Here is a 12,710-nt window from a genome sequence, read left to right on the forward strand (position 1 = left end):
CAATGAACAATCTAAAAAGTAAATTAAGGAGTACTTAGGTGGCTCAGTTAGTTGAGCATCCAACTTCGGCTCAGGTCATGATCTCAAGCCCTGTGTCAGGTTCTTTGCTGACAGCTCAGAGCCTGGAGCCTGCTTTGGATTCTGTGTCTCCATCTCTTTCCGCCCCTCCCCCACTCACACTCTGTCTGTCTGTCTCTCTCTGTCAAAAATAAACATTAAAAAAAATACATAAAGGGGCGCCTGGGTGGCTCAGTCGGTTGAGCATCTGACTTCGGCTCAGGTCATGATCTCACAGTCTGTGAGTTCGAGCCCCACGTCAGGCTCTGTGCCGACAGCTGAGAGCCTGGAGCCTGTCTCGGATTCTGTGTCTCCCTCTCTTTCTGACCCTTCCCCATTTATGCTCTGTCTCTCTCTGTCTCAAAAAAAAATTAAATAAACGTTAAAAAAATTTTTTTAATAAATAATAAAAAATAAATAAAAAGGAAATTAAGAAAATAACTCCATTTATAATATAGCATCAAAAAAATAAAATACTTAGGAACAAATTTAGCCAAGGAAACAAAAGTCATACACTAAAAACTATAAAACACTGCTGAAAAAAATTAAATTAGACACAAATAAATGGAAAGACATCCTGTGTTCATGGATTGGAAGACTTAGTATTGTTAAGATGGAGAGTATTGTTAATATTCTCCAAACTGATCCACAAAAATCAACTCAATCCCTACCGAAATCTCAACAGTGTTTTTTGCAGAATTGGAGAAGTCAATCCTCAAAATCATATGGACATGCAAGGGACCTCAAGTAGCTAAAATAATCTTGAAAAAAGAAAAGCAAAGTTAAAGGATTCACACTTCCTGATTTTAGAACTTACTAGAAAACTACAGTAATCAAAACAGTGTGGTACTGACATAAGGTAGGAACATAGACAAATGGAATAGAATTTAAAGTCCAGAAATAAACCCATATCTATGGTCAAATTACTTTCAACAAGGGTGCCAAGTCCATTCAATGGGGCAAGAATAGTCTCTTCCACAATTGGTGCTGGGACAACTGGACTTCTACATGCAAAAGGATGAAGATGAACCCCTCCTCCATATCGTTTATAAAAATTAACACAAAATGGAGTAACAATCTAAATATAAGAACCAAAACTATAAAATTCTTATTATAAACCAGGGAAAAGCTTCATGACCTTGGATTTGGCAATGGATTCTTAGATGAGACACCAAAATCATGATTAACAAAATAAAAAATTAGATAAACTGGATTTCATCAAAATTAAAATTCTGGGGGCATCTGGCTGGCTCAGTCAGTAGAATTCACAATCTTGATCTCAGGGTTGTGAGTTCAAGCTCCACGACATGAAACCTACTTAAAAATTATTTTAGGGGGCGCCTGGGTGGCTCAGTCAGTTGAGCGTCTGACTTCGGCTCAGGTCACGATCTCACTGTCCGTGAGTTCAAGCCCCATGTCGGGCTCTGTGCTGACAGCTCAGAGCCTGGAGCCTGCTTCGGATTCTCCATCTCCCTCTCTCTCTGCCTCTCCCCATGCTCATGCTCTGCCTCTCTCTCTCTCTCAAATTTAAATAAAGATTTAAAAAAAAAATTATTTTAGGTAGGACACCTGGGTGGCTCAGTCGGTTAAGCCTCTGACTCCTGATTTCGGCTCAGGTCATGATCTCACGTTTCAGGAGATAAATATAAATCCTGAAAACATTATGCTAAGTGAAATAAACAAGACATAAAAGGACAATTTTGTCTGATTCCACCAATATGAAATACCTAGAATAGGCAAATTCATAGAAACAGAAAGGTTACAGGTGCTGGGAGGTGGGTGGGAATAGGGAATTATTGCTTAATGGGTACAGAGTTTCTGTTTGGGGTGATGAAAAAGTTTTGGAAAATGGTGGTGAAGATTGCATAAGACTGTGAATGCAATTAATACCACTGAATTGTATACTTAAAAATGGTTAAAATGACATTTTTTTTACCAATATTTTACCACACACACACACACACATACACACACACACACACACACACACACACACACACACACACACACACAGTCACCAAGAACACTCCTAGGGCCCTGCATGTCAGCATTAGCCTCATCTGGCTTTTCCAGATGAGACAAGGAGGCCTTGGCACAGAGTACAGTGGAAAGCATCAGAGGATTCTGGCCTTATACCAGGGCCAAAAGAAGTCCCTCACCATAAGCAAATAACAGATGACAAAAGTAAAAAACACAGACCTAGCTCTTTTTATTTTCTATCAATTTCTTCTTATAGAAAATGTGGACTTTATGGGCTGGCAAGTCCACAGGCACTTTTAATAAATGCTGTTTAAAATATATGAACCAAGGATCATGGGACCTGAACATTTTAAATTTAAGCTCCATCAACTGAATGTCTCCAGGCCCACAGAACTCTGGTAGGAAGTGACAAAGAGGAGAGAAAAGAGACAAGCTCCTCAGCCTTAGGGCTGAGACAGCTCTTGGAGGCTAAGGGAAGGTATCGGCTCTGCTGTCTGTCACCACTGCTCCTCTCCCTTGCCCCAGACCCCTGAAGAGCTACTAGAATCTTACCTGATAGTTTCATCTTGACATCTGACCCCTTAGCCACAGCTCAGCAGGCTGGCAATCTTGTTCCTATCAGAACCTGCCCTAGATAAAGAAATCAACAGCCTCCCTAACAAGAGATCTCTAGGACCACGGTTACAAATGGCCCCTGGGAGACATTTCAGGAAAAACACCAACTGGCATTTAGGTCTGAAATAAGGGCTAATATTTATTTCATAGTCTGATGGGCTTGCTTAAAGCCACAGTCCATCAGGACACTGGCTGCTGTATACAAGCTGCTCCTCTAGCAGCCACAGCCCCACTTTGCCCCTCTGCTAAGAAGCCATCCAATTACCTGCTGAGCCCAATTCTGTGCAGGTCCCCCACTGAGAGACGGGGCATTACAGAGATGAATGAACTGAACCCAGCACCATCCAAGGAAGAACATGCCTGAGGCAAAAGGGCCTTGAGTCAGGATGTGCTTCTTGGGAAGAAGGTGTTTCTGAATGTGGGTCTGGAGTGCCTCATGCATCCACTGCCAAGGGCACTGTCAAAACACCCACAGAGCCCACAAGACAGAAAGGGGGACAACAGTCCCCATGGGTGGCCCCAGACAGGTTACTCACACTCCGGGTTCTGGCTTCTTCCCTAAGAATCGTGGGAATCTCAAGTACCAAGCCTTGCCTTTCCAGAGCCTGTCACATTCAGAAACCAAATACACTGCCCTTAACCAGAGTGTATAGCTAGTTGGTACCTTAACTTAATATGAAAGAGTTCCCACCAGACCCCATATCCAGTAGGCTCCGGGCCCTAACCTCTACTTCTCTGGCCCTATGTAACTATAGAGCTAGAGCATAGCTGAGTGTGGACACAGCAAATGCCCTTAGTTACTCAGACATTACCCTTAATGTTCTAGTTATAGGTATTCATCCAGAAACTGGCCTTGAGTTTGCTGGTTTGTAACTGAGCATCTTTCATTATTTTCAGGAGGGCATCTTATTTAAGTAACCTCACCCACCATTACCTGGAAGCTCTAAGTTTCAATGAGTTTGAAAATATCAAATTTCAGATATTAAACCATTTTCTGCTTAAACTATCTGGAATGGTATCTGCTTTCTGCACTGGCCTCAAGTGACAGAACATACATAACGGCAATAACCTAGATTTGTTTAAAACTGCGTCTCTCTGTCCTTCTGCCATTTTTAAAATGTACATGGAGTCAGGGGCACCTGGCTGACTCAGTCAGTGGAGTGTACAGCTCTTGATTTCAGGGTTGTGAGTTGGGGCCCCACACTGGGTGTAGAAACTACTTAGAGATAAAATCTTTTTGAACAATTTAGTTTAAATAAATAAATACGTACACTGTGTCAGATGTTGATAAATTCTATGTATTATTTACATTTTGGTTTTTTAAAAAAAGCAAATATAACTACCAACAAACTCCTGGCACAACAGTTGTTATTAAAAGAGAGCATTCTAGGGGCGCCTGGGTGGCTCAGTCGGTTAAGCGGCCGACTTCGGCTCAGGCCACGATCTCGCGGTCTGTGAGTTCGAGCCCTGCGTTGGGCTCTGTGCTGACAGCTTGGAGCCTGGAGCCCGTTTCAGATTCTGTGTCTCCCTCTCTCTGACCCTCCCCCGTTCATGCTCTGTCTCTCTCTGTCTCAAAAATAAATAAACGTTAAAAAAAAAAAATTAAAAAAAAAAAAGAGAGCATTCTAGGGGCACCTGGGTGGCTCACTTGTTGAGCAGCTGACTCTGGCTCAGGTCATGATGTCTTGGTTCATGAGTTCGAACACCACATCTGGCTCTCTGCTGTCAGTGCATAGCCTGCTTGGATCCTCTGTTCCTCTCTCTGTATGTCCCCTGTTTACACTCTCTCTCAAAAATAAATAAACATTTAAAAAAAAATAAAAAATAGGGGTGCCTGGGTTGCTCAACAGGTTAAGTGTCCAACACTTGATTTTGGCTCAGGTCATGATCTCACAGTTTGTGAGTTTGAGCCTTGCATCGGGCTCTGTGCTGGCAGCATGGAGCCTTTTTGGGATTCTCTCTCTCTGCTCCTCTTTCTCTGCCCCATTCCTGCTCACACTCTCTCTCTCTCTCTCTCAAAATAAATAAACATTAAAAAATTGAAGATAAAATAAAAATATGATTACATACATACATATATACATACATAAGAGCTTCTAGGGGCACCGGGGTGGCTCAGTCAGTTGCGTGTCCAGCTCTTGATTTTGGCTTGGGTCATGATCTCCTAGTTCATGGATTCCAGTCCCACATAGGGCTCCGTGCTGACAGTGTGGAGCCTGCTTGGGATTTTCTCCCTGTCCCGTTCTCTCTGTCCCTCCCCCACACTCTCTCTCAAAATAAATAAACAATAAATAAATAAATAAATAAATAAATAAATAAATAAATAAATAAAGCATTCTACCCCAATTTTTATAGCAGCATTATCAACAATAGCCAAACTATGGAGAGAGCCCAAATGTCCATAGACTGATGAATGGATAAAGATGTGGTATATATACACACAACAGAATATTATTCAGCCACCAAAAAGAATGAAATCTTACCATCTGTAATGATGTGGATCGAACTAGAGTATACTATGCTAATACTATGTACTATGAAATAAGTCAATCAGAGAAAGACAAATACCATATGATTTCACTCATATGTGGAATTTAAGAAACAAAGCAGATGAACATATGGGAAAGGGGAAAAAAAGAGATAGAGGGAAGCAAACCATAAGAGACTCATAATGATAGAGAACAAACAGGGCTGATGGAGGCAGGTGGATGAGGGATGGGCTACATGGGTGATGGGTATTAAGGAGGGCAATGGTGATGAACACCTGGTGTTGTATGTAAGTGATAATCACTGATTTCTACTACTGAAACCAATATTGCACTGTATGTTAACTAACTAGAATTTAAATAAAAGTTTAAAAATACTAAAAATTTAAAAATTTAAAATTAAAAAAATAAGAGAGCATTCTATAAAACAGCCCACGCAAATTACAGATATATGGCTTTGCAAATTGGATTATAACCAGTTCTACTCAGCAAACCATCCCCTCTGCTTCTTTCCTTCTGTTTCAGCTCCACCTCAGCAATGTCCTCCAGAAGAGATGAGCTGAGCCCTTTCACCATCTGGGCACAACTGCCTTTCTCCTCTCTCCACTGGTTCTCATCTTCCAACTGCCTCTACCCCCGGAGCTAGTAGGTTTTGTCTCATGATGAAACTCTGACCAAAAAATAGCAGCTGCCTGGTACACTGCCCATTAGGAAAACTTCTGGGGCTCTGACTAAGGACGAGCACTGTTATCAGTCAGTAACATTTGTTACCGAAGCTGAGTGAGCAGTTGGGGTATCTGAGCCTTGACACTTACCATCTCTATAATCTAAGGTAAACTTCCCTGAAATGCCAGGTCATCTCTAAGGTCCAAGAGGTAGAAGAGGAAGAGAACATTAAGAGGGGTGCAAAAGACTTACCCAGTCCCTTCCCACTTCCCTACAATCCAGAGCTGTGCTTTCCGGCCCCTTCATGACAAGAGGCTGAGCTCTGTTCTATCACTAAGTTCCCCAGCCTCATTTCTAGCAGTAGAGCCATGACCTCACATTTCAATTACAACAAAACACCAGGATCCTGGAGCTACAAAGATATTTCATGTGGATTTTGAGCAGAATTTCTGGAGAAGCAGAGGAACATTCTTGCATTTAGACATAGGTGTTATTCATCCCTCTCCCAGTGATCAGTCCTTTCTTTCCAATTTGACCCCTGACCACAGAGACCCATTCGGGGACCCTTGATTCTTTCCTAATGGCCCCAGAATAGGATAGCACACGCTTGCCATGCAGAGCTGTTGAGTCCATCCTCCTGTGCTCTAGCACAATGAGCTCCTGCTTCTCCTCTAACAGGGAATCTCCCTTGCATGGTGACCCATCTAGGGAAAAGAACAAACATTCCAGAAAACAAAAAACAATGAGGACAGGAACTGGGGAGGAGGGATACACAGTGAATCTTAGGAATTTCGCTAGAGGCTGATGCTTGACTAAGGAAGTCCCCAGTTATAAAGAAAGAAGCCATACTCCCCACTCTCAGCTCACAACTTGGAGCCTGGGTGACGATGTACAGTGAGCAGGGAGGTCCCAGGGAAGCCCAGATGTGCTCAGTGCAGGAACAAGTCCTACCAGAAAAGTGAACAACATGTGGACTCCAGTCCTCTCACCCTGTACCAGAGCTTCACCTCAGTATGCCCAGCTAGACCTGGGCTTTAACCCCCAACACAGGTAAGCAATACCACACTCCATGACGTTCCAGAACCCAAATACTCCATGTCTCCAGAAACAGTGCAATGTGTTGCTGGGGAGAGATGCAACCCAAAGCTCAGCATCTGCCCATGAGGCCACCAGAATTGCAGGGCAGTCAGGAAGAACAGGGCACAACCACCATCTGTACCTGCCTTGGGCAAGGACAGACCCTACTTCTGAGGGCAGGTAGGACAAAACCTTCCCCAAGTCCACAGATGAACACCTACTTCTCAATGGCTCTGTACAATGTACAGAGACTGGAGTGAAGGAACTCAGGGTGAGGGACCAGTCACATGCTGTCTCTAGGTTGGAGGGCCCGATCTCAAGTTGCTCTCTGGACCAGGAACATGGCAGGTGAGATCTTGATTGAGTGAGTGGCTCTCTGAGTCTCCATGGAAAATTATGGACAGTGTTGTCTTTCAGATGGGACTTGGCAAAAACCAAAAAACCAAAGAGTAAGCACATGCAGAGTCTTTCACCCCCAGAAAGCCTCTCTGCCCACCAGTTTTCTACATCCCTCTTCTATATATCTCACCATACAGAAGAAAGACCAGCCAAGAGAGAGAGAAGACATCTGCTTTTGGAAAACCATGCCTGGAGTGTAGGACCTAAAGCTACTGGCCCACACTGGACAGGGCTCTCACCAAGAGGGGACTGGCTGCACCAGAGCAGCAGTCTCTTCTACTCTATCCACTCTCAAAAGTATGGGCAGATCAAAAGTCCTCAAACACTGCTACTGCCCTCAGAATAAAGCCCATACTCCCTTGCCAAGGCATACAAGGTATTTCCAATGTGGCCCTTGCCTACCTCATGCTGTGTTCCTCACAGAGCACTATGCACCATTCCTTCTACCTACAGCATGTTTCTCAACAAAGTGAGAACCTGAAATCTTCTAATTCATCCTTCTAGATTTAGCATCATCACCTCTTCTATGAAGGTTTCCCCAAACTCTCAGGTACAGGAGGAAGCCCAACCTCTGGGCCACTCCTGGGTATAGCGTACACTATAGAATGGACTTTTCTACACCACCCCATGAGGTCATGTGCACAGGCGTATCTGCCTCCTCTCTGGATGGGCCTCATGCCTGTGCTCATGGGTCCCAGCCTGGGACTAAGACTAAACAATGGGTGCCTCATTGTGGTGTACAGAATTAATGATGAATGCTTTGCTGCCTGGCCAAAGGAAGTCAGCTGCAAGTTCAAGCAGAGGCAGGCTGACTATGGCCAGGGCCTGGGCCTGGGCCTGGGCCCCAGCTGCAAAGAAGAGCCCCACCTCAACTCCATCCAGTGCTCCAGCCCAGGCTTACTGTTCTTGGGTAGAGCCACCCATCACATGTCAGAAGACTGCTCCTGCTGGGATGATGTTACAGTCTATTTTGAGGGTCACACTGGAGCATCTGTCAGCCTGGCCAGCCACACCCTCCATGTGTCATCACTAAGAGCCAGGGACACCCACAGGTCCACAAACTCTGCTTAAACAATCATTTCCCCTAGGGATCCTCAGCTTCAGGGCCTTATTGGCTTTCTAACAAGATCAACCCAGATGCCCTTATCTCCTGGCACCATTGGCAGGGCTCTGATGTCTTCTCACCCCACCAGACCCACTCCTGAGGTTCCTAGTATTGGTGACTCAGCAAAATGCAGCTGAAGCCCATCAATTTGTGCCAAGCTCTTAGCTGAAACATAGCCCCTCCTTCTTCAGCTCTTTCTTACATTTAAGGAGTGCCCAGAATGCCCAGCACTCTGACTCCATGCCAGTTACCAACCAGACTCATTGTAGGTCCAACAGGTCTCACCTGCTAAGAAATTCCTGCTCATCCCTCAAAACCAAGCCCACATTCTGCCACCTCTTTCAGAGAACATTTCAGTCCACTCTCTGCTGAGTAGGCCACAAGTGCCCTGAGGACAAAGCTGGCCTGTGCTGGCTTTGCCTTTATTCTCTCTATACCCAGCATGGGCCTAGCACATAGTAGGTATGAATAAATACTCCTTGAACTCCCAAAATAAAACTTTATAACTAGACTAGATTAGTATGTTCTTCTACAAAAGGCATCATCAGAACAAACCCTTTCTAGAAAATGACACCCATAACTGGGTTCAAACACCTTTTACAAATGTACTCAAATCTAAAGAAAAATAGGTTTATAGATTCAGTAAGTCAATCAAGCCCAGTAAAGAGCATGCCACGTTTCTCTAGCCCCACTGAGCAGTAAACACTTTGTAGCTCTATCGCCTAAGAACACTGTGATCCCCTAAGAATCCAACTAGACATTCCTTCACTCTACCCAGGGAATGGATTCAATGGGGAAAGTCAGCAACAGCATGGACACCCATGTCTGGGATCAGGCAAGGGCATCTAACAAGTTAGGCTATTCCACTGCACACCCAAAGCAGTGCCACCAATGGCACCAATGTTTGGGTAGGCCGGCAAACATTCTAGGGATCAGGGCTCACTGACAAAACAGGTAAATTATCATCTGCTCCAGCCACTTTCCAGAGATGCTGTGAGGCTTGAACTAGATAATACAGGAAAGCTATACAACCGGTTAACACCTGAGTCATGGACCAAAGCCAGGTAAGAAGCACACCTCTGATATCAACAGGAAACAAAAAACAAGCTGATCACTTTGCCTTGTAACTGCCCTTGGACTCCTCAAAACCACTCCTGGGCCATACTAATATCTGGCTACATCCTAACCATGAGAACGCTTTCAGGGATTCCGTAAAGAAGCCATGAAGAGACATTTACATACTTGCCATCTGACAGTGTCAATTAACACAGGCCACTAACAGGGGCACCTGGGTGGCTCAGTCGGTTAGGCATCCAACTTCAGCTCAGGTCATGGTCTCGAAGTGTGTGAGTTCGGGCCCCACAACAGGCTCTGTGCTGACAGCTCAGAGCCTGGAGCCTGCTTCAGATTCTGTGTCTCCCTCTGTCTCTGCCCCTACCCCACTCACACTCAAGATCCATTTAACAACTGAAATTTGAAAAGCCAGTTGAAGGAATCCAGGTCTCTACATGTAAACACTCCCCTTTTGAAAAACTGTTCTTTTCTCTCTAGCTCAGCTGTTATCATGATACAGACTACAGAGAAAACAAGTGATTTTCCTCCCTACAGGTTTAAGAAATGCCCCTCAATTTCTGGCAATATGAGACTCCTGCCACTGCCATTTCAGTCTATACTAAAATTATTTTTGTAGTGTTTGTTTTGTTTTAAGAGATCATTCTCATTCACACTGGTGTTCAAACACATTATATAGGTATATATGTGTTTTTATCAGATGGTGGAAAGGGAAAATGGAAACTTTAAGACCCTCCAATAGGATGTTTCCTATCAGTAAATCCACTAGATGGGGATAAAAGTGAAAAGATGCAACAGCTTGCCATGACCAGAATTTCAGAATCATAGAGTTCTGGGGTTAAAGGCAGCTTAGACACTGGCCTAGCTCCCCACAGTATAGACAACGAGATGGAAGCCCCACCATCTACCCATGACCACACAGCCGTCCCAGGAAAGGACGTTACAACTTCACTGAGGAAGCAGGCAAACCTCCAACTATGGCAATCCTCCCCCAGCACAGCCTGTTGGCTGGGCATTTTGCATGCACCATAAGAGGGGCAGTCCCTAAGAGAGAGGAAGTATTCTGAATGCTCAAGAACACACATTCAGGGTTGGCACGAAGGTCACTGGTGTAGTTGGCAAACTTCCCACATCAGATTTAAGGTCTGATGAGGAAAGCCTTTCCAAGACAGCTGAAATCATGTTCTTTTATAAGTTAAACACCTGCTTTGTCACAATCAATGGTAAAAAAGGTTGACTAGAAGGAGGAAAAAAAGAAAACTGAAAAATCTCCCCTCTGATTTCCTGTGTCTGCTTAGATCACCCTAAAATGGGGAGCCTCCCTAATGCTGACTTTAATGAGGACCTTCCTAAAGCTGGTCCAACTGGTGTTCAAATCCCTGGACTGAAAAACAAGTTTATGAGCAGCAAGGTCACCTGATTCTGACCATGTGCATGATGTTTACCCTGAGATGACAGGCCAGTGACTGCCACAGCTGTGATGAATGCTGTGAAGACTCTACTATCCCTTTGAAGCCTATAAGGGCCTCTACATGACTAAATGCCATAAAAAGGAACCCTGAATACAGCAAGAATGTGAAAGGAGGGAAGTCACAAACGCCATATAGCAGTAGGGGAAATCCCATTCTGGACACTGAATTGTTAATGTAAACTTGTTACTTGTTTCCCTGACCTGTGAGGTATTTCATTACATCATCACTGAAGAGACGTCCCCTCCTCTACCCCCAATGCTTGCTACCAAGGGCTTCTGCTTACACCAGGCCATGCTCACAGTCAGGAAACAGAGGCAGCCCACTATTCAACCCTCTGCAGCCCAGACCCGTGAGGCTCAGCAGCTCACATCAGTCACAAGTGTCGGCCAGGAGTCATCAAACTCTGGCCACAGGAAACAGGTCAGTGCTGGGGGAAAAAGGTGGTAAGAAGGGGCTTACCCATCTCTTCCTTTGCTGACAATCTTCACCTCAAAGTAATAAATGCCACAGGCAGCAGGTATGGGGTGGGTGGCACGCACTGAGGCAGCATCTTTGTGATTTTTGCCATGACCTAAGAGGAGAAAGCAAGGAAGAAATTTCAGAAGAAATGTAAATAGAAACCTCATTTTTTACTGCTCCATGGCAACGAAGGGGTGAACCCTTCGTGGCTAGAGGAAGCCCTTACATTGTTCAAGGAACAACTAAACAACAACTGAGCAAACACGTAAACCTCCCACCTTTGGCTCACCTCCTTCTGTGAATAGCAGCCCTGCCAGAGACACTGTCTCCCATACAAACTAAACAAGGGTACGGGCAATATGCATACATGTGAGAGATTTCCAAGTGCTGCTGGCGGTCTCTCCGGAATACAGGCAGTCCACCTGGGAGAGGAGGGGAGGTGGAGGAGCTCTGGAAGACCACCCCCCTCAACTTCAGTAGAAAACTCCAAGACCTGTCTGTGATGTCTGGCAGATGAGCAAACCCACAGGCTTCTGGCTAATGGAGGGGATGTGACCACCCCTTTCTTCAGACACTCCAAAAACTAAGCAGTGGTGAAGGGTTCAGCTGGAGTTGGGAGCTATCCCAGGACAAGCAGGAGGCCCCCAGGGGTGGAAGCTCCAGCCCAGCACTGGGTATGGACACCTGTTGCAGTTCTTTTGACATTAGGTGTTTCAGATAAGAGCAGACTAGGCAGTCGACCCTCGGCCTGGTCAGCCTCAACACCCTGGACACCCCACAGGGGCTAAGGCCTAACCCGAAGCACCCAGGCCCGGGAAGGGACGTGATGGGGCAGAGGCGGGCAGCACAGCCGCCCCACAGATGCTCTGGCCTTCTGCCGGACCCCAGCGGGCCAAACAGGCCGATACCTTTGTAGTGGACGCGGAGGTTGCCCTGGGAGAGGCCGATGTAGTTGTACTTGTCCTTGGGGCTCCAGGAGCGCGGCAGCGGCGTCTCGTGCTGGTTGACCGCGGGGTACAGGCGCTGCAGGCGCCGACTCAGCTCCTGCTCCCCTGGGGACGGCAGCCCGCCCCCAGCGCCCCCGCCAGAGGAATCTCCAGCCTGCGGGCTCCCAGCTCCCGGGTCCGCCGTCGCCGCCGCCATCTTGGAGGGAGCTGCTATTGTGTCACCGGGGGCGGGGAGGAGCGGGACGAGATCCTCCCCGCTCAGCCAATGGCCCGCGAGCCTACTGAGGCCGCAGGGAAACCGAGTCCGAGTCCGGCATCTCTCTTTGGACACTGCCACGCCTCGCCACATTTCGGACTCCATATCCCACAATGCAGA

General features: G+C 45.9%; 1 protein-coding gene across 3 annotated transcripts in view; it reads right to left on the reverse strand.

Annotated features, from left to right (window-relative positions):
- The window catches only part of RANBP10 (RAN binding protein 10), a 60,953-nt gene extending 48,392 nt beyond the window's left edge, over window positions 1–12,561 (reverse strand). For all 3 annotated transcript variants that reach the window (XM_019455538.2, XM_019455540.2, XM_019455539.2), the window contains exons 1-2: window positions 12,296–12,561; window positions 11,388–11,499 (exon numbers count right to left, since the gene is read on the reverse strand). In XM_019455538.2, coding sequence (XP_019311083.1) covers window positions 11,388–11,499; window positions 12,296–12,530 — 347 coding nt within the window. In that variant the 5' untranslated portion in view covers window positions 12,531–12,561. The remainder of the gene's footprint in view (window positions 1–11,387; window positions 11,500–12,295) is intronic.
- Window positions 12,562–12,710: the final 149 nt, after the last annotated feature.

The sequence above is a fragment of the Panthera pardus genome, unplaced genomic scaffold (genome assembly GCF_024362965.1).
Source record: "Panthera pardus isolate Hobbes unplaced genomic scaffold, ASM2436296v1 HiC_scaffold_19, whole genome shotgun sequence".
NCBI classification, from domain to species: Eukaryota; Metazoa; Chordata; class Mammalia; order Carnivora; family Felidae; genus Panthera; species Panthera pardus.